Here is a 21,341-nt window from a genome sequence, read left to right as displayed (position 1 = left end):
ATTACACAGTTTAGCTGTAAATCACGAGACGAATCTTTTGATCCTAGTTAGTCCATGATTGGATAATATTTGTCACAAACAAACGAAAGTGCTACAGTTCCGAAAAGTTTTCACTTTTCGGAACTAAACAAGGCCCCTGTTTGGTGCTCGTGTGGCTCCCTTCTCACGCTACCGCCTAGCCGTGACCCGCCCTGCTAGGACTTGCAAGTGACTACATAATCCATGAAATATTTGATCACAACTACATGCAACAATTAAGTTTTGGATAGTCTATGAAGCAATAAAAATGAAACTATGCATCGAGGTAACATGAAGCACTTACCGCCAAAGTTAATCTAAAATTGATCAACATGAAGGCATGATTGGTTACCTAGTTTTGGCCTAACCTGGCTCCGTCCATGCATGGCGGAGCTATGCATAGGCTAAAGTAGGCTATGGCCTTCCTCCCCTTGGTGATTGTATTTTCTTAATGATATCTATATTTAATCATTAGAAAATAATAAAAAATTACATAATCTCCACTATAATTGAAAACTTCTTGGGCTGTTAGACCAGACAAACTCACGCCCCAACAAACTCATCTCCACCGCAGCCCACTAATTCGGCCCACTAATCTCCACCATAACCAGGTCAAAACACACATCTGGCTCCAGGGAGTGAATTTTGCACGCATGCATGCATGCAAGAGACAGTTTCTGTCGCAAAAATATTCTACTACTGGAGTAATAAATCTTTTTGCTGTGATTTTGGTTGATCCTTTTTTAATAATAAATAATAAATAGTTGTATTATGGTCCCTACTAGAGTACATACATGAGAAAACATTTTTCCTCCAAAGGCCAGCCTGGTTACGGTACGTGACATGTACCGTGATCATAGATCGATCTTAGTATATGCGTATTCAAGTACTATAGGTTACACGTATACGTACCGGATCGTCGGTGACGGGCGACGCGATGTGGAAGACGTCGTGGCAGCCGGCAACGGCCGACCGCAGCGCGTCGTAGTCGAGTAGGTCGGCCTTGCACAGCGCCAGCCTCTCCGCTGCACCGGGGAGCGCCCTCAGGTGCGTGTTCTTCAAGCGCGAATTTTTTTTTGCCTGTGATGCCGACGCCGTCGACGGACGGACGATCTGATCAGCGGACAGCAGGGAGACGGTGATCAGCGAATTTCAGTCGATCTACGTATCCCTTCCTCAAGCGCGAAAAAAATTTGCTTGGACAGCAGAGAGACGGTGATCAGCGAATTCCAGTTGATCTACATATCCCTTCCTCAAGCGCGAAAAAAATTTGCCTGTGACGGCGGCGCAAGATCCTAAAAGCTCATGGAGAGCAAGATCCTGAAGATTTAGGGATTCAAAGACAAGTGGCGGCTGAATCAAGGGTAAAGGATTATTTAAAAGCTGATATGGTAAGCTTAAATATAACATTTGCCATATAATAAATTTTATACCGTCCAAATAAGAGTATATAATGAGCATAAATTTCTATGTCCGCAAGTGTTTCTACCCATCAATATTCCACTCTGTCACTGGTACCTCGCAGTCGTGAATGCTTTAAAACGAGAGATACAAGTATTGGACTCTTTTGGAATGCAGATGATGGACTCTATTGGAATGCACATGATAGAATGTGTAGATCTTCGAAACACGGTACAACATAATATCTATATGATGTACACATACTTTTTTAACTTATTGAACTAAACAATTCAAAATTAACCTGGTCTCTCGGTTTTAACAGTTAATAGGAATGAAAAGAATAATTAAACATGTAGTAGAGAACAAAAAGCCTCGACACAAGCAAATGGGAGCATGGTATTGAAATGTCGTCCTGGAAAACTAACCATATGATTGCCCGAAGAATGCAAAAGGATTCGTAATTACTTCCCATCTATATGTCATTGTCTATATATATATATATATTTGATTAAAAAATTAAAGAAAATGTAAAGATGTCTTTATGTACTGATGATTCATAAAATGTATATAGACTTAAAAACAATTACCTAAAATTAAAACTCTAAAAAAATTACTATAGCATTCCCTAGAAAAAACCGTAGCGTTAGCACGGGTATTATACTAGTATAAATAACTTAAGTATTGTTGGTCTCTCCTCAAATCCTCTTCAAGCTTCGCCACGGCATGCATTGTTCGGGTGTTTGGATGGTTAGGCTTATGGGCTAGCTCCTGCATGCAAACCTTACCCCCTCTGGCTTGGGTCGGATAGAAAATATTGAAATCTGTTTTTCGAGCTTGCCTGTTTATTTAAGTTTATCTGTCGAATATGCCAGTTATTCAACAATATTTTTTTATAAAAAATTAATAAATAATAATTTCAATCATAACTTATCAGCCAAGCGAACAGCTTGCCTATGAAAACTGTTCATCCGTGAGTAGCAGTGATATAATCCAATGCAAACACTACGACACTAGGCCTGCTATGGCTAGCTCAACGGGGAGCACGACCAAACATGCACATGTGGATGCACCTGACCAGGCTTTGGTTGGACTATCTGGGCGAGTTCAGCTAAGGCCTTGTTTAGTTTCGAAAAGATTTTGGATTTTGGTACTGTAGCATTTTCATTTTCGTTTGTTTATGGTAAATATTATCTAATTATAAACTAACTAGACTCAAAAGATTCGTCTCATAAATTACAGACAAACTGTGTAGTTTTTGTTTTCTTCTATATTTAGTGCTTCATGCATATGCCATAAGATTTGATGTAACGGAGAATCTTGAAAAGTTTTTGAATTTCAGGATGAACTAAACAAGGCCTAAGCCTAACATATGTGAGGTACTAATCGCACCAGAAATAACTCAGTCGATCCAAAATTTGCCCCCAATTCCAATTCCAGGCAAAATAAAATATATATATGTTTTTTCAAAAAAATTAAAACACATTCTTTTCTAAAAAATGTAGGTATTATGTTTGAATAAGTATTGTACTTTTCTGTTTTTTAACTCATTCGGATACTGTGCTAAAAAAGACCACAGCCGGAAATACTCTAAATAGTAACTTAATCAGTACTCCTTTCATACTAAAAGATAAAGTTGTTTTGGACAAAATTTTGGTCAAACAATGAGAATATAAATCATGAATAACTTTTAAGTTGTTGAATTTTAAAAATATAAAAACCATAAGTATAGGTTTGTCTCGAAAAATGTTTTTATAAAAATATATACATATATCACTTTTTTATAAGTATTTTTATAAAAATAAATGGTCAATTTATACTTTGAAGACCGTGTCACTATTTAAAGCAATTTTATTTTTTTAGTATGAAAGGAGTACTTTTATGATTTTTTTACTTCACAGCTATGAGTAACTCATTCGGATACTGTGGCAAAAAAAGGCCATAGCCGGGACTGCTCTAAAGTAACTTAATCACACAGGATCAAAACAGGAAGCATTGTACATATAAAGTCAATCTGAAAACGAGCCATTAGTAAATGCGAATGAAATCTTCAACCACCTCTAATTCTGGGCAAAATAAAACACATTGAAATTGGGAAATATTAAAAAAAACAAAAAAACCATTGAAACAAGTATGCTGTTCCTTGAAAAAAAGTTCAAATAGAGCAAGTATGCTGTTCCAGGGAAAAAAAAGGTTCAAAAAGAGCAAGTATGTTGTTCCAGAAAAAAATAACAAAAAATAGAGCAAGTATGCTTTTTAAAAAAACAAAAAAAAAAATAGAGCAAGTATGCTGTTGAAAAAACAAAAAGCATGTTGTCCAGAAAAAAAGCAAAAAATGAAACAAAAAAATAGAGCAAGTATGCTGTTGCATGTTGTCCAGAAAAAAAAAAGCAAAAAATGAAACAAAAAAAAATAGAGCAAGTATGCTGTTGAAAAAACAAAAAGCATGTTGTCCAGAAAAAAAAGCAAAAAAATGCTCCCGGCGGGGCTCGAACCCGCGACCTTCGGCTCATAAGACCAACGCTCTAACCAACTGAGCTACGGGAGCTGTTGAAAGGTAGCTTTGTAATTATGTTATATATAGATAAATATGCAAAGCACGTTTCAGGAACAAAAGCAATCACTTCTGAAAACATGTCAGCAAATATATAAACATACCCAATGATTTTGTCTTGTTCCATAAAGAGAGATTTGGTTATGCTAAAGCTATCTCATGCTTGAGTGTTTCTTTCTCTCTCACCACTTGATTTCTCTCCCTTTCATTCTTCTCCATCTCTAGGCCTCTCTCTATGTTCTTTCTCAACTCCAACGGGCTTAGAAAGGGCTCGAGAGAGGCATCCCACCTAGGTAATTGGGACATCAGGAGGGTGGCGTTTGTGTCGCCATGGTGGAGACAAGAGGACCATGTGAGGGCGAGGACGCCCATGGCCATAGCAAAAGTGGAAGAGGGGGGAGGAGAGAAAAGGAGGCTGCGGGAGGCGTAGTGGGGTTTCATCGAAGCTCTAGGCTTTGGAGCTCCAATAAGATCCTACCGCGCCACGCCACTGTAGGGCAGGGATCATTAGACTACGATGGCACGTCGAGAGGAGGAAGAAGACGGGTGAAGAAAAAATGATACCGAATCAGAGCTCGGCATAGAAACTCTTTGGTTAGACCGAGTAACTCATGGTAATCCATTTATTTTTATATAAATGAAGTAACGAACTTCTGTGTCAATCAAAAAATATAATAGGATGGTACTACCATCATTAAACAGGCGAACATGGAGACAACCACACAGGAAAATAACTCTACATACTGATCTCCGTGATATGCAGTACAGGAACCAAACGAACAAACACTGATGGCTGATGGTCCAAAAAAACAACAGAGAGACACGATTTTGACCACAAACAACAGGACACTGGACGCACACGAACCGTACCATAACTCCGCTCAGCTCCCTCCTACTCATGACCATACATCTTGTACACCTCACCCACACATGCACACACAACACACTACCGCTGCAAAACCACGCATCGATCGACAGCTTGACATCAGGCCGTAAAACCGTGTCTACTACGGCTGCCATGCTGCGAGCTGCTGGATGTTCATGGGGTACACAACGTCGTTTCCGCCGCTGAAGGCGGCCCTGCCGAGCAGCACGTTCACCCGCTCCGTCGGGTGGAAGGCGTCCCAGAAGATGTAGGCCTGCCGGTTGAGGCACGGCCGCAGGAACGGCAGGCAGGTGATCATCCCCCTGTTCCTCCCGATGCCGCAGCAGCCACGGTCCGTCACGCTGAACCCTGCAGTACGTGTTCACGCAGCAGTCAGGAGACGACTCCGGCCGGCGGCCATCATATCTCATCGGCGGCCATGATCGACGACGAGGAGCTAGCTAGCTACACACACATACGTACCGTAGGACCATGGGTTGCGAAGGACCTGCGAGATCATGGCGTAGTTGTCGACGTAGATGAACTTGGCGCCGGGGCGGTTGGCGTTGAGGGTGTTCACCATGGCCTTCACCTTGCTGTTGAACGGGATGATGAGGTCGTCGACGTCGGGGGAGCACATGTTGACGGGGCTCCGCGCGCGCATGTTGGGGATGCACGCCATGGACCCGACGCCGGCGATGACGAACCTGCGCGCGCCGAGGTTGTAGAGCGTGCCGAGCTGCTTGGCGTACTGCTGCACCAGCAGCGTGGAGTACTGGTCGCCGTTGTACTCGTTGCGGGTGTTGTAGTTGGGCATCAGGTAGTTGTTGAGGTAGTCGTTGCTGCCCATCCCGACGTAGAAGATGCTCCGCGCCAGCGACGGCGCCAGCTTGGAGGCGCCGCCCAGGTGCTTGCTCAGGGTGTCCAGCGTCTGCTCGAAGTTCTTGATCTGCTGGTTGAACGGGATGCGACCCACGAAGTTCTGCCCCGTGTTGTCCAGGATCCCCGCCGCCGCCGACGCGTAGTTCACCCCGTGCAGCGCCGCGTCGCCGCTCGAGGCGTCCGGGTGCGACGGCAGCAGCGGCAGGCCCAGGAGTTGAGCTGAAACATGACGACGACGGCGGCGCACGGAGTCAGTTCTTATTAATCACTAAGCACAGCACGTACTAATTCCTTGGATTATTAACTATAGCTAGCTATAATATAATTGTGTACATGCTGTACTATGGATTACTACGGGGATTCAGCTCTTTGATCTGCAGTGATAAATATGATGATCTTGCGTGAGAACCCTGTTGCTGGTAGTAGATTCTTGGTGAAGGGTACGAATCGACGGTCATCAGGACCCCATGTGTTCAAGCACGTAAAGGAGTATATGCTGCATTCACTGCTTTGCCGTCGTACTGCTGTGGTAGAGTCACATGGAAACATTGATGCCATATATGCACGGCAGCGGTACAGATTGACATGTCACGGTGAATTCAACATACCGTGTCCTAGCGCATGAGATGGGAATCAATGGCGAGGGGCGGCAGCAGCATTATGTCACCACCGTTCAAGAGTGAAAGAGCGTGAATTGATGTCTGGCCGGTCGAGCCAATTTTTACTGCGCCAAGGAGTGGTGTGTGCACTGTGGACCATACGAACTAGTACTACACACTACACCAGATCTCCATGTGCTGCACACGCACTATGCTTCATATTTATGGTTGAAGCAAATGTAGGCTTGAGTGTGTCATTCCGCTATCAGTTGCACACTTGCACTATTGCTTCTTCGAGTATACAAGATGAGAGGCCTACAATTTGAGGCAATGAACGTATCTGGCATATCTATTGTATGCTTGCAGAAAGTTGCAAAACTCGTAGAATTGATGTATATGTACCAACCTACTACGTACTTCCCCGAAAAATGTGTGTATACCCAAACAATCTATCCTCGAATATATGCGTTTTGAGGAAATTGCTTCAAATGTACTATGTATAGTACTAAACTAGTCTTTCATGGAAAAATATCTTAGTGTTACTGATCTACCTGCATAGATTCTACAGCAAATTAATTAGAAGAAGAGAATTTCTTCCTTGACTCTGTTTCTTTTTATTGAGCAGAGAAAAGATATTTAAGATGTGCTGGAAGCCTGGAACTATCATTTCTAGTAAAAAATAATTAAGCGTATGCATGTATTGTGTACTAGTACTTTGCTTGATCATCATCTGCTCCTGAAAATGTTGCAATGGCTCTACTAACCCGTATAGATAACTAGATGGATTCTTTTCATTAAGAGCAATTGCCAATTGCCATATATAGCCCCTTTCCAAACACATTTATATAATCTTTATAGAATTATTTATTGTGCATCTTATCCTTAGTTTTTTTCTTCTTCTTTCAGTTGCCAGTAGCATCGTGCGAAGTTCTTCTGAACTAGTAGCAGCTCCCAGTTGGAATTAAAGACGAGCAAGGTCTCTGTGGAAACACTGCACGGCTACTAGCTAGCTTGAGACTTGAGAGCACATCTTTTTTTTTTTTGTTTTAGAAAACTACAGTAGCAGTTTGAGATGAACATAGGCCAGAGAAATCAGAGAAGAAAACTAGCATAGCAACATAACATATGCATGCATGCACTGGCGGATGCAGCAGTACGTACCAATCTCGTCGACCATGGTGTAGCCGTTGGAGAAGCGGCCGGTGGGCCCGCCGGCGAAGTCGATGCCGTAGGGCGGGTAGTTCGCCTTGGCAAGCGAGTTGAGGTCGTTGTTGTTGCCGTTGTCCGTCAGCGAGTCCCCGAACACGAACATCGCCGGCACGAGCGTCCCCGCCGCCGCCGCGCCCGCGCCCCCGCCGCCGCTGCTCCCGCCTCCGAAGCCAGGCCCCATCGGGAACGTGCCGTTCCACGGCGGGAACACCTGCGCCGCCGCTCCGCCGAGGGCAGAGAGCAGGAGTAGGGCCACGGCGGCCGCCATTGTTAGGTGGAGGGGTGGTGGCTGGCCGGAGAGCGAGCTAGCTTCCGGAGCGGAAGGCTGCTGAGCACCGGGTCAGTGAGAGTGCGTGCAGGCTGCTGCGGCGTGGCCTCTGCTGTGGCGTGTGTGTGTGTATATAGAGGAGGGACGGAGAGAGGTTTTGGGTTGGTTGGTGGGTGGATTGGGCAGGGAGTAATTGCGACGCTGGCGCAGTAAATGGTGGCTCTCGGGGAGCGCGCACGCGACTGCAGCGAGCAGCGGCCATGGTGGCACGCGGTCACGCCGGCACGGTGAACTGTTTTCACCCCACCTCGCTCGTTCGTCAAATGTGGGCCAGGCCGTCTCGGACGCTCAGGTTATTTGAGATTAAAATTTTTTAGTGTCACGTCGAATATGTTGAAAGGATGTCGAGAGAAATTTTTAAAAACTAATAAAAAAACAAATTATATAGCTCGTCAGAAAACTGCAAGACAAATCTACTAAGTATAATTAATCTATCATTAACACATGTGGATTATTGTGGCACTTAAGGCTAATCATAGAATAACTAGGCTTAAAAGATTCGTCTCGTGATTTTTAACCAAACTGTATAATTAGTTTATTTTTTTTTATCTATATTGGATGGAAAATTTTTTTGGTGGTGAGGGCCTCACTCCAACGGCCCCGTTGGGCTGTCCTGGGCATTCAGGCTATCTATAAACTCTTTTGTTTTTATCCTGTTTTTTTAACACATCTCGTCGAGAGCAATACAATCATATGCACACCGACGATGCATGCCAACCAAGGCCTTGTTTAGGCCTTGTTTCGTTTGTTTGTGACAAATATTGTCCAATTATGGACTAACTAGACTCAAAAGATTCAGTTCGCGATTTACAGGTAAACTGTGTAATCAGTATTTATTTTTGTCTATATTTAATACTTCATGCATGTGTCACAAGATTCGATGTGACGGAGAATCTTGAAATTTTTTGGAAACTAAACAAGGCCTTAGTTCACCCTAAAAATCAAAAAGTTTTCAAAATTTTCCGTCACATCGAATCTTATGGCACATACATGAAACATTAAATATAGACGAAAACAAAAACTAATTACACAGTTTATCTGTAAATCGCGAGACAAATCTTTTGATCCTAGTTAGTCCATAATTAGATAATATTTGTCACAAACAAACGAAAATGCTACAGTACCGAAATTCGAAATCTTTTCGGAACTAAACAAGGCCCGAGCTAGAGCTCGTTCTCTATTTCTAACTTGTCGTTTCTCGTGGTATGTTTTCTGTTTGTCTGAGGCCTTGTTTAGCTGGTAAAATTTTGGTTTTTTGGCTACTGTAATACTTTCGTTTTTATTTGACAAACATTGTCCAATCACGGAGTAACTAGGCTTAAAAGATTCATCTCACAAATTTCAGATAAACTGTGTAATTAGTTTTTATTTTTATCTTTATTTAATGCTCCATGCATGTGATTAAAGATTCGATGTGACGGGAAATCTTGAAAATTTTTGCGAACTAAACAAGGCCTGAGTTGTAGTACATTTGAAGTTTAGGTTTTCAACGAGTTAGTATTAGAGAGATAATAGCTATTTGTGGGTTGCCGTTTCTTGTGACTTATGGTTAGGTTATAGTTTAGGTTTTCAACAAGTTAATTAAGGAGAAACTCACAATAACTAGCCCTTTTACGATAATAGCTACTTGTGGGTGTAGGGACAAAGCTTATAGCAACACAATTGGGAAGTTGTTGGCACTGCAAAGTAGATGGTTATTCCTTGTGCAGGGTCATAGAGGCTCAGGTTATGTTAGCTTGGGGCATATTTCGTGTCCAGAAGCTATCAAATACAAGATGTGAGGAGAAGACAGAGTACGGAGAGAAACAAGCTGTACAAGTGGAGGTGATTATGGTTTTGTGTCATTGTTTGAGTGGTGTCCTATAATATGAGAGGGTGTCGAATAATAGTATTAGAGAGATAGCACTGAGAGGAGCCAACATTGGAGAGGAAGGTGGAAAAAATTATGTATTCAAGATGATCCCAAATAACAAATAACATGGGATAGAAATAGGACACAGTTACCTATGCACGTTAGTCTTCATAGAATGTTGCAGCTTAGATTCTTCGGAGAAAGATGTAGATCCATTGTGCATTGTGGACTTTCATGATTGATCCCTCGATTTGTTTCATCCCGTGTTGTTTTTTTGTTATCGTTGCTATTCGTCTGATGCGACAGGGTTCAATAGTGTATCACCGCCAAATTTCTTAGTAACCTAATACCGACTAAAAGATCATCATAGGTGGATCATGCTACAACATGATAGTGACTATGCCCTATGACCCAACGGGTTCATACGCTGAAGCAACAATGATGTTCACCTTGACACAAGCAGGTCATGCTCCAATGCAACAAAAACAATAACCTGATCATGGACGAATCATAAGCCAGTATGATGGTGTTAGCGTACATCCACAAAGGCGGGGCGTCCCCCAATGCGACAGAAATAAGGACCTACTAGTCACGAATGAATCATAATCCAATACAATGGTGTTAGTGTACACCACCGTCAGTGACAAAGCCGACAATGAGGGCTATGACTATCACTGTCAACAGCTTATTGTCGAGGCTAAAATTTAGTTACGAAGGAGGCCGAGGTATGACGTGACTATGATAGGTCTGCATGTAGTAGTAATAAGTATCAGTTTCATATGTATCAACCAAATTAAATGCATGTTACTTTTAATTAATCATGAATTCAAGATGTCCTGTGATAACCATAAGCAAGTCAGTGATCATGGATGCTCCTATATGGGGTCTAAACGAGTGGAACAAATACTAAATCACAAAGGATGCTTGACACACCTTGCTATTAGATTGTCATTTTCTGAATCTAAACATTTCATAAGTTCGTCAATTCTAGTATAACGTCACAATTTTCACAAATTCAATGTTTTCTCCTCTTTTGGCAGAGGATCACAAATTCATAGTTAATGCAACGTATGCTTGGACTATGCATAGGGAGTGGGCACTATGCTTGGACCAAACAGCCTAAACCTAAGGTTTAGAAGCCAACCAACCATACCCTAGGTTGATGCAATTACGCCAAAACATAGCGCGGAAGCGGTTGTTTCTGTCGATCGCTTAGAAAAAGTTGTATTTTTGGCAACGATCTGCATGGACATTTACCAGACTTGTTTATAGACTCGTGGTCTTTGACGAGAAGCTGGGACAAGTGGATTACAGGTTGTTTCGCGCAACGAAACTTCAGACGCGTCATCGGTCGCACCGAATCTCCACCGCGGCCCACCAGCAGCGACACAACACAACGCCGCCGAATAGGACCATCCACCTGCAGCGAAGCGGAGCCTTCGATGCGAACCAAACCCGGCTGCGTCCGACCCGTCGCCACGGGCTACTACTACTACTACAAACGCCAACAAGGCCAAACCGGCACGGCAACCGCACCACCACCGCAACCGCACCAGCAGCGCGAGCCCGTCAAGCGCCAGCACCACCACCGCGCCCAAGCAGGCAGGCAAGCGCACCACCACCCACCACCACCACCACCACCACCAGGCCACCATCACCCAACCGCAGCGAGCCGAGGGAGAGGAGGGAGGGAGCGGCGCGCTCCGGCCGGACGTGAGCGGGCGGAGATGAGGGGCGGATCCAGACCGGCCCCGGTCGCCCTGTTTCTCCTCGCTGCCTCCGGGATCTGCGCCCAGTTCACCGCAGGTTCGCGTTCTCGATCTGCTTGTCGTTCGTGGGATCCGGGGCCGTTCCGGGAGAGGGTTACAGCGAGATCTATCTACTAGTCCAAGGAGGGGGGTGGGGGATTGGGGAATCGCTACCACGATTATTTATTTTCCTTGAATATATTCCGATTCCCTGCTGTGTCTTGTGAGTCTAATAATTGGATTGTAGACGGCACTTTCGTTGAAAATTATTGGGTGGTTAGGGAAGGATGAATTTGCCCATCTCCGGTGAGAGTTTGTGAAGCTTTTATGTATGACGAGCACCTGTACCCGCTATTATCTTTACAATAGTTTGTTCGAATCATCGTACTGTTTGTGCTACACGAATGACATCTCTTCATTGGAAAATTGAAATTATTTTGGGGTTCAAAATGTAGAAGGAATAATATTTTACCCTAAAACCTCCCTCCTTAGATTCATGTTTGTCTTGGCTGCTGCATGTTTCTGACCCTGAACAAAATTGCAGCGCTTCTGTACATTACTGAGCAAAGCTATTGCCTGAAGTTCAGATAGTTTTGTTTACCTAGTAGGAGTAAAAATGTATTATATCTGTTAAAAGGCTAAGCCCATGCTGTATAGGATTGATTGAAAGATCACCCAGTCACCATTTGTACAATAGCATGCAGTAAGGAACTGGTCATTCTTTTGTCTTAGGATTAGGAGCTACATCATCGGCTATGTGTTACCTTGTTTTGACTTCCGCTAGGCGTATGCCATTGTCATATTTCATCCATGATTGATTTCACACTTGTCAACTACTCAGCTTACAGGTATTCTAATCTAGAGTGGTAAAGCCACATGGTTGGTCCTTCTGTGAGATATAGTTAAGAAACTTAAGTATAGATCCCCCTTGGCACAAAAAAAACATTTTGTCCTAGAAAAAAAGGAGGTGAAAATGCAAGTGCCATATAAATATTTTTGTTTTTGGATTGGCATCTTAACAACACAAATCTCCGATGATATTACTTACTAGTACCTTGAATCTGGAAAAAAGAACAAAGACAGCACAGCTCTTGCTATAATTTTGGTTCTTCTAACTTCGAAGTGATGAGATTCGGGTTTGCTCATATGGAAAAAAGAACTTGATGGGGGTAGGGAGTTTTACAATCCTATCTACTGCCCCCTGATTTTTGTTCCTTCAGCCAATTGAAATACCAAAGTCTTTTTTTGGTTAGATTAAACTTCAGAAGGTTAAGATAAAATTAACTAGGGTTAACTGGCCAGATCTGTGGTTGTTTATACTACAAATGGCCAATAAACAATTTACAGTTGAATGAATGTGGTGTGAGTGTTAATTGCTGTTTTTCATGACGCTCTATAAGCAATCAATCTGTTATTAGTAACAAAGTATTCACAGTATTACTTCTAAGCACATGATAAATGGGTTTGGTTCTATCAACTTTCTCCATGGCTGGCCTGGTGATACTAAGATTTCTACCTAGCCAGCTAGTGTTTTATGTATGGCCTCTGGGTACCATCTAAAATTGGTTTTGCTGTCAGCACTCTTGTAAGTTCTGTACATGACTGGGTAGTGAGACGTGGTTGGTGCAGTTGGAAACTGCAATGCTAGGTCCATTGATCAGGAAGCAATAGCTCATTTAAGATCTGATAATGATACAGTTGCCTTTTAACTACTGACAAATGTTCATGTTTCTGATATGCTGTACCATTTTTTAATTCTTGAAGACAGTAACTTATATAACTGTGATGTGACATCCCTTTTTTTGTTGTCGTTACGTTGCTTCATTTCCCTTCTGTTAAAATCTGTGCAAGTGCAGAATAATCAAAATATAGGTGTCTATTCCACAGACTTTCAATTTCAGACAACTAACTGCCTACAATGTTTTGCAGTGCTAGCTGGTGATCCTAATGATGATAAGAAAGCTGAAGCTCAGCCGAAGGGCCATACTGGCAAAACAATTTTGTTCGTCCTCCTAGGAGTGGGGGCTGTCATTCTGTTGTCGTTTTTCATTTTCAAGTATTGGCAGAAGAAGAAAAGGGAGGAACAACATGCACGTCTGCTAAAGCTATTTGAAGAGGATGATGACATTGAGGTGGAGCTTGGTCTTAGAGATTGATATTCTTCAATGTACAGCAAGAGTATCTTGGCTGACAAGGTGATTTCTGTCGTACCATATTTACAGTATGAAAGCATTTTCCCCCTGTGCATATTTTTTTAAATGTTTTTTTAATTGTCCACAGGTTTTGCTGGCTTGCCTTCAAAGCGTTTTCATGTTAATGTAAAGAATTTGTTGTATTTAAACTTGACAGACCTCCACAAGAAAGGTCTATTGTACTTTAGCTTTATATATGATGAACATCTCTGCGTGCAGGATGCTTGAGAATAGCTTTAAGGAGGAAGTATTAAGGTTTGGAGAACATTCTTTGATTTTTAAAGTTTTCTGAATATATATATATATATATATATATGTGCATCTAGTAAAGAAATCTATATAGACTATGATAACCATATTCAAGAGACTGGAATTAGTTTGTCGTCCTTTTCTTGGAAGTAGATGTCCTATTTTCTGGGTTTCCATATTCTAATTCTTGATGCAATACATTATTTTCGTTAGAATGCTGCCGCTGCTGTTAATATCACGATACTAGTTACTTCCTCTCCTGTTAATATCACGCAGCCTTAGGCCTTGTTTAGTTCACCTCCAAAACCAAAAAGTTTTCAAGATTCCTGTCACATCAAATCTTGCGGCATATGTATAAAGCATTAAATATAGACGAAAACAAAAACTAATTATACAGTTTGACTGTAAATCACGAGCCGAATCTTTTAACCCTAGTTAGTCTATTATTAAATAATATTTGCTACAAACAAACGAAAATGCTACAGTAACGAAATACAAAATCTTTTCGGAACTAAACAAGGCCTTATTTAGTTTCTCTCCAAAAGTTTACATATTATTCTATCTGAATGTTTGGACACGTATAAAATATTATTATAGATTAAAAAAATAATTAATTGCATTGTGACTACTTTATGAGATGAAATTTTTAAGGTTATGGTTTGACAATAAAGTGCTAAAAACTGGCTCCAGGAGCCTCGTTAACAGGATCTCTAAAATAACGAGCCTTGTCACGTGCGTGATGGTACCAGTTCTATGATTATTATTCCATCGCTGATAAGGAAAACCGTCCATATGGTGCCGTTTCCGATTCTTGAGATGCAAATAATCTTCACCGCTTGTTTTGCTGGTTGGCCTATATGGTCTGTTTATTTGTTTTATAAGCCGTAAATTAGCGAATAGTATTTTCAGTTATGACTTTTCAATACGCCTTCTCTAGCTATTGGCTTGCGGAGCCGAACATGCATCTTGTGATACGTGTGCGCCTCGCCGTCGTGCCCGGTTGATGCTCCTTACTTCCTTAGTCTTGTATATAGATTGGATCTTGTGGCTTCATTGCAGGATCGGATGATAACAAGCCATCGTGATTGATCACCTTGTGTATACGATGCATGCATATGTGCAAGTTATGATACAGATTGAGATGGGCCTGATTCAACAACACGGAAGCGATTAAACGCCGAAGAGCTCGATGCTGCGCCGATCCGAGGTTTGCCATGGTCCAGCGCCGCTGTAATTAATAATCATGGAAATAGGTGTAGATACCCGACAACATGTAAATATAAGAGAACATTTAACTATATAGAAGAACTAAAGTATGACTTAGGTTTGGATTTATTAGTATGCATCGCTCCTTGATCTTGATGAAAATCTCAGGTTTGATACATGCATGGTATGACAACCTATGTAAGCTCCTCCACCTTATTCGTTTGGCTGATAAGTTATGATAAAAAATACTGTTGGTTGATTTGTTGTGAGAGAAAAACACTGATACATCGTCCTTCTTGAGTTGGTTGGATGCTCGTCAATCACGAGCCAGATTAGATTGTGCTATAGACAAGCTAGTTAGGGCATCATGAAGGGATCAGATCCGATCAACAAGGGTCGAGTTGCCTCTTGGTACGCCGTCGCCAAGGCCCAACAATACGTCGGTCAAGATCCTCACGCTGTAACATGTTGCGCAAAGATGCTTGCCGCGGGAAGTGAGTCACCGTGGTGGGCGTTGATGAATAAAATTCTCATCTGGTTCGTCTGGGAAGTTGCACGCACACCCTCTATCTGACGCGCCACTGTCAACGAAATGTGGTCGGCAGTCTACCTAGGAGTATGCCGATGTAGTAGATTATCGACAAGCAGGTGCGCAAGCTACGAACTAGATGGTGACGCAAGACACAGACAAGGGTTTTATCCAGGTTCGGCCGCCGTTAGGGTGTAATATCTACGTCCGTCTGATTGTATTGATGATATGAGATGAGTTGAGTTGAATTATCCTCTAGGAGACCCCTGCCCTTCATTATATACTGTGAAGGGACAGAGTTACAAGCAAAATATCATATTTGGTACAATATCTTCTTGTAGCCTTGCGGGCTTGCGGCGTACGTGGATCAGCGTCATGCGCCACACATCTTCATCTTGTGATTTGGGCCACCTCCGATGGTGCGGTCTATAACTCGAGTTTATACCCCCACATTGATTGATAAGTAAAAGATCCTGTTTTTTCTTCTTCATATCACCTCCCCAATTATTCTTCCAACCTCTTAGATTGCTTCTTAGCCTAGTAGCAATTTTTTGTCAATAGTCAATCCCCTAAGTTTCTGTTTGTTAGGCCATTTGGACAACATCCACTGTCTCAAACCTTCTTCTCTCACCCAAGCTGCTTCAAACCTAAATTTTTTTGATCTAATGTCTTTAAATGTATCCACCTCTACTAGCAAAGGATTGTGATCCGACCCTATCCTAGTGATAGAATGAGCAGAAACTAAAAGAAAATGGGCCTCCCAACTAGCACTCATGAAAACCCTGTCCAGAACAACCACTATTGGGTTGACTTGCTTGTTTGTCCAAATATATTGTCCACCACCTCTATGAATTTCTCTCAGGCTAGTGTTAAAAGTATTGTTAAATGACTGACAGATTTAATAGATAAGCTCAAACCACAAGACTAAAATTGGAGGCTAGACTGGACCGATCAAACTAAATGAGAGCATAGGAGAGGAGAGTAACTCTAAAGTTGCGTACCAAGAATATCTGTACGTAGCATTGTGCGGGGAACATAGTTATTTGGACTACTCTCTTCGTCACAATAAAAATGATATTTTAGATTTCGTGTTATTTTATTTGACCATTTATCTTATTTAATTTTTTATAAATATTATCTATTTTATTATGAGTTATTTTTATTATTAAAAATACTTTAATAATAATTTATTTATTTTATAATTTTAAAAATAATTAATAAGATGAAGGATGATACATGGTACCTAAAAGTTAAAAACGTCACTTAATGGAATGGAGGTAGACCAACAGTCCAATAAAAAAGTTCAGCGACCTTCCATAAACAAAAAGTAATGTCATAGTCTACTCACTGTATTCCCTTGATCTTGAATCTCATAGAATCAGTAGTAGTGGCCATTTGACTTTGAAAGGATCAAAACTGTGTTCTTTTTCTCAAAATTGCTAAACAAAAATTTGGCATGTGCCCAAGTGTTTTGGTCGTGTGGAAAACTCAATTTCGCATGTGCCCGCTCGTTGTGCCTGCCACTACTTAAAAAAAGATTTTCCAAGATCTTTTGAAAACATCCTTCGACGGGCAGAAATTTTAACCGCCTCAGTTAATGCCAAGAAATTTTAATCACCTCAGTTAATATCTGAGGCGGTCATTTTTTTATTAAATGAGGCGTTACAGAAACCGCCTCATAAAATTGATTAACCGAGACGGGCACCCTTAAAATACCCATCAAAGTTAATACACATTAACCGAGGCGGACATCCTAACGTAACCACCTCGTTAAATAATTAACCGAGGCGGGCATTTTAACTCCAACCGCCTCGGTAAATCAAGCCTAGCCCGCTAGCCCAAAAGGCCCAGTTCTAAGGTCACATTTATAACAAGAGACTAGGGTTTTCAGCCTCAATCGAACACTCTCCACCTCACGTAGCCACACTCCTCTCTCACCTCGCGCAGGCAGCAGCGTCCCATACTGATCTCCGAGTGGCGCCCACCTCGCCCTGCTCCACATCTAGCAGCGCCCTACCCTCTCCCGGATGCGCCCCACCTCCCCCTTCTCTGCAGCAGGCAGTGGCGCGCGGGGTGCCCTCTCCTTGCTCCCACAATGGCGGCGCCCCTCCTCCTTCTGGCCATGGCGACGCGGCTCCAAATCGGCGGCGATGTATTCGGCCCCAACCTCTTCCCCAACAGCAAATCTGGCCCTAAGCTCTTCCTCGGCGGCTCCAAATTGGCGACAAGCGCGGGGCCCCTTGTCACCAACGGTGGATCCAGCCCCATCTCTTCCCTCATGGTGGATCCAACCTCAACATCAACTTGGCAGCGGATTCGAGCCCTACCTCATCCCTGGCGTCGGATCCGGCCGCCACCTCATCCCCGGAGGTGAATCCGGCCGCCACCTTGTCCCTGGTCGCAGATCCGGCGCCCACCTCGTCACTGGCTACGAGGACTGCGGTGGCAGCGACGCACTAGGCTTGGGGCGGCAGCAGTGGTGGATTGGGCTTGGAAGGGCCGTCGATGGGCTCAGCGGGCTTGTCGACGGTCTTTTTCACTTTTTTTTTATTTTTCTGAATTATTTACCGAGGCGGGCAAACAAACGCCTCGGTTAATGCTTGATTAACTGTGATCTTCTATTAGAGACGTTTATCTTGCCCGCCTTGGAAAATTGTTTTTACCCGCCTCAAAAAAGAAATTATGTAGTAGTGTGCGTCCTTCTTTCCCAACTCAGACGGTCGACGCCCGCGCTCGATGCCCAACGCCCACCAAGTCCCCTTCTTCTCCAACTCTAGCGACCAACGCCTGGCTCACGCCCGACACTTAGAAGAGAGGTAGGCAAGTCAAGCGGCGGGCGGTTCAAGGCCGAGGTGGTGGTGAAGGCGGCCGGGTCAGATCGGGGCGCAGGAGTCATGGTTGTTCGCCAGAATTGGAAGGAAGAAAGCAGCGACATAAGGAGAGAGAGGGAGGCTGCCGCGGGCGCCATAGGGCCTCGCTAGAGCTCCACGGCCGACCCTACTGTGCCGCGGCGAGGCGGTGGGCGGCAGCATGTCAAAGGAGGTAGACAAATGCCAAAAAAATAATCGTTCTTTGTTTGTCTTGTTGAAATTTAGCTTATGCTGATACTTACGATAAAATATTGTGAGAGAAAAATATTATACTCCTGAAATAGTGCAGCAAAATAGAGCCTTAGTTGGCCACGTACAAATTGGACATGTCACATGTCTCTTCCGTAGCTCCTCTTGCTCACTTGCATCGGCAAGCCGCCTTTCATCCGCAGCGTGAACGAGAGCACCAGCCCCGGTCGCTCCTCGCCGCCGACGAACCGAAAGCTGAACCTCTCGAACGCGCACGCGACGATGGACTTCATCTGGATGTACGCCATCTCCTTGCCGAGGCACACCCTCGGCCCCGCGTGGAACACCGGGTACTTGAACGGGCTCTCCGGCCGGAACGCGCCGTCGTCGCCGAGCCACCGCTCCGGCCGGAACTCCTCGCAGTCATTGCCCCATATGTCCTCCACCCGCGCCATCGCGAACGCCGAATAGGACGCCTGCCACCCTGCCCCGACGAACGTGCCGTCCGGCAGGAAGTCGTCCTGCTCGCAGCGGCGCGAGTCCATGGGCACCGGCGGGTACAGCCGCATGGACTCGGTGATGGCGGCGTGGAGGTAGTGCATGTCGCGCAGCTCGTCGAAGCTGAAGGTCGCGCCCGTGGTGCTGGTGCCCTGGCTAGCCGCGCGCACCGTGCGGATCTCGCCCACGATCTTGTCCTCTACGTCCGGCCGGCCGGAGACGAGCCAGAAGAACCAGGTCAGTGCTGACGACGTCGTGTCCCGGCCGGCGATGATGAAGTTGGTGACCACGTCGAGGAGGCCCTCGTCGCTGTGCTCGCCGCTCGCGGCGAAGCGCGACAAGAAGTCGTGCCCGGCGTCCCCTTCCCCTCTGTTCCGGCGCTCGCGGACGATCCGGTCGGCGTAGCCACGGACCGTGGCGAGCGCCTCCCGCAGCCGCCTCTCGGGCTCCAGGTTGAGCAGCCTCTTGACGCGCCACAGAGATCTGGCCGGAGCCATGAACCGGGCCATGACGGCGTCCTGCACGTCGTTGAAGGCGCGCATGAACTCGGCGCTCTGCGGCGCGGCCATGCCGTCCTCGGCGAGGCACGCCGGGTCGTGGTCGAAGGCGACGCAGCAGATGTTGTCGAACGCGAAGCGCTCGAGCACGTCCTGAACGTCCAGCGTCCGGCCGTCGTCGCGCGCCGCGCGGTCGAGCAGCGGCAGCAGCCGCTCGGCGACCTCGAAGCGGACCGTGTCGACGACGAAGCTCCTGAGCGAGCGCTTGCTGAACTCGTAGCTGGCGGCCTTGCGCTGCCACAGCCACTGGTCGCCGTCGGAGTTGAAGATGCCGTGGCCAAGGAAATCCTCGATGGTGGACACCGTGACCTCGCCCTTTGGGTAGTTGGCGAAGTTGGTCTTGAGGATGTGCTCGACGTTGGCCGGGTTGGCGGTGATGGCGGCGCCGATGAGGCCGGGGACCTTGAAAGACATGGTGTGCGTGGGGCTCTTCGTCACGACGTCGGCCGACCACTCGAGCAAGCGACGGTGGTTCTTGACCAAGTGCGGGAGGACGCCGACGACGGGGTAGGACTTGAGGCCATGGACACGGGGCTGCTTCTTGGGATCCTGCTGGCGCAGGTAGTAGAGGAAGCAGAGCAGAGCGAGGAACAGAATGAGGAGAGGAGAGGAGGTCAACGAGACTTCCATGGCGATCTGGCTTTGGGTTGCGAGTGAGTGATTTCGCCTTCTTTGCCGGCAAGCTAGCTAGAGCTGCTCGGCTGCTAGTAGACGTCTAGTTTAACAGATGTCTCTGAAGGGACAACTGTCACTAACTTTGTTTAAGGTTCGCCACAGTTCGGAGATCATCGTATCGATCCATATATTTAGGCCTTTTTAGGCCAGTTCACCCCTAAATCAAAAACTTTTCAAGATTCTCCATCACATCGAATCTTGCGGCACATATATGGAGCATTAGATAAAAAAATAACTAATTACATAGTTTGTATGTAATTTGCGAGACAAATCTTTTGAACCTAGTTAGACCATGGTTGGATAATAATTACCAAATATACACGAAAGTGCTACAGTATCAAAATCCAAAAAAATAGATCTAAACGAGGCCTTAGTTGAAGAGGTAAAAAGTTTTGGGTACTGTAGCACTTTCGTTTTTATTGGATAATGATCCAACTTTGGACTAACTAGGCTCAAAAGATTACTCTCGCAAATTACAGTGTAATTAGTTATTTTTTATCTATATTTAATATTTTATGCATGTGTCGTAAGATTCAATGTGACGGAGAATCATGAAAAGTTTTTGGGTTTTAGGGTGAACTAAATAAGGCCTTAGGAAAAAGTAAAATACACGTAAGCGTTTTCTTACAATTAGGTCCATTGACTCTAAAAATATGATGTATACGGACATAGTCTTTCAGAGGTATCGATAGAGGTAGAATTTACATACGTGTATTCATAGGGGTGAATATTCGTATGTGTTGAACGTTTATATCTGTACTTATATAATTCAAAAAAAGCACTATTATTTTGCAAAATAATAAAGGGGCATAACAACAACATTGGTTAGACAATTCCATATTGTAATAAAAAAATAAATCAACAAAAAAAGATATAAATTTAGGCATCAAATGGAAGATACATTATTGGTCTACCAATAATTT

The 21,341-nt window shown here is 44.2% G+C and overlaps 3 protein-coding genes and 1 non-coding gene across 4 annotated transcripts; 1 reads left to right on the top strand and 3 right to left on the bottom strand.

Annotated features, from left to right (window-relative positions):
* Positions 3,891-3,964, bottom strand: TRNAI-UAU. The gene has a single exon. It is a non-coding gene; the product is annotated as a tRNA-Ile (tRNA).
* LOC8058467 (GDSL esterase/lipase At1g71691) lies at positions 4,680-7,883 on the bottom strand. Its single transcript, XM_002439771.2, has 3 exons — positions 7,478-7,883; positions 5,319-5,936; positions 4,680-5,204 (listed from the first exon to the last, which is right to left on the bottom strand). The coding sequence occupies exons 1-3, from the start codon at positions 7,791-7,793 to the stop codon at positions 4,978-4,980; spliced, it is 1,161 nt and encodes a 386-aa protein (XP_002439816.1). The 5' UTR covers positions 7,794-7,883; the 3' UTR covers positions 4,680-4,977.
* LOC8076970 lies at positions 11,112-13,970 on the top strand. Its single transcript, XM_002441070.2, has 3 exons — positions 11,112-11,511; positions 13,383-13,648; positions 13,734-13,970. Exons 1-2 carry the CDS (start codon positions 11,148-11,150, stop codon positions 13,607-13,609), a joined length of 591 nt encoding a protein of 196 aa, XP_002441115.2. The 5' UTR covers positions 11,112-11,147; the 3' UTR covers positions 13,610-13,648; positions 13,734-13,970.
* On the bottom strand, positions 18,754-20,453 carry LOC8058466 (cytochrome P450 94B3). Its single transcript, XM_002439770.2, has one exon. It carries the CDS (start codon positions 20,371-20,373, stop codon positions 18,829-18,831), a length of 1,545 nt encoding a protein of 514 aa, XP_002439815.1. The 5' UTR covers positions 20,374-20,453; the 3' UTR covers positions 18,754-18,828.

Source organism: Sorghum bicolor, chromosome 9 (genome assembly GCF_000003195.3).
Source record: "Sorghum bicolor cultivar BTx623 chromosome 9, Sorghum_bicolor_NCBIv3, whole genome shotgun sequence".
NCBI lineage: Eukaryota > Viridiplantae > Streptophyta > Magnoliopsida > Poales > Poaceae > Sorghum > Sorghum bicolor.
This window is presented reverse-complemented; position numbering and strand designations above follow the sequence as displayed.

Excerpts from the sequence above, each read along its gene's own strand:
- LOC8058467 (XM_002439771.2), bottom strand. The coding sequence starts at position 7,793 with ATGGCGGCCGCCGTGGCCCTACTCCTGCTCTCTGCCCTCGGCGGAGCG. Across the intron at positions 5,937-7,477 it reads CACCATGGTCGACGAGATTG|CTCAACTCCTGGGCCTGCCG; the intron begins GTACGTACTGCT and ends GTCATGTTTCAG. Across the intron at positions 5,205-5,318 it reads TCGCAACCCATGGTCCTACG|GGTTCAGCGTGACGGACCGT; the intron begins GTACGTATGTGT and ends CACGTACTGCAG.
- LOC8076970 (XM_002441070.2), top strand. The coding sequence starts at position 11,148 with ATGCGAACCAAACCCGGCTGCGTCCGACCCGTCGCCACGGGCTACTAC. Across the intron at positions 11,512-13,382 it reads CTGCGCCCAGTTCACCGCAG|TGCTAGCTGGTGATCCTAAT; the intron begins GTTCGCGTTCTC and ends AATGTTTTGCAG.
- LOC8058466 (XM_002439770.2), bottom strand. The coding sequence starts at position 20,373 with ATGGAAGTCTCGTTGACCTCCTCTCCTCTCCTCATTCTGTTCCTCGCT.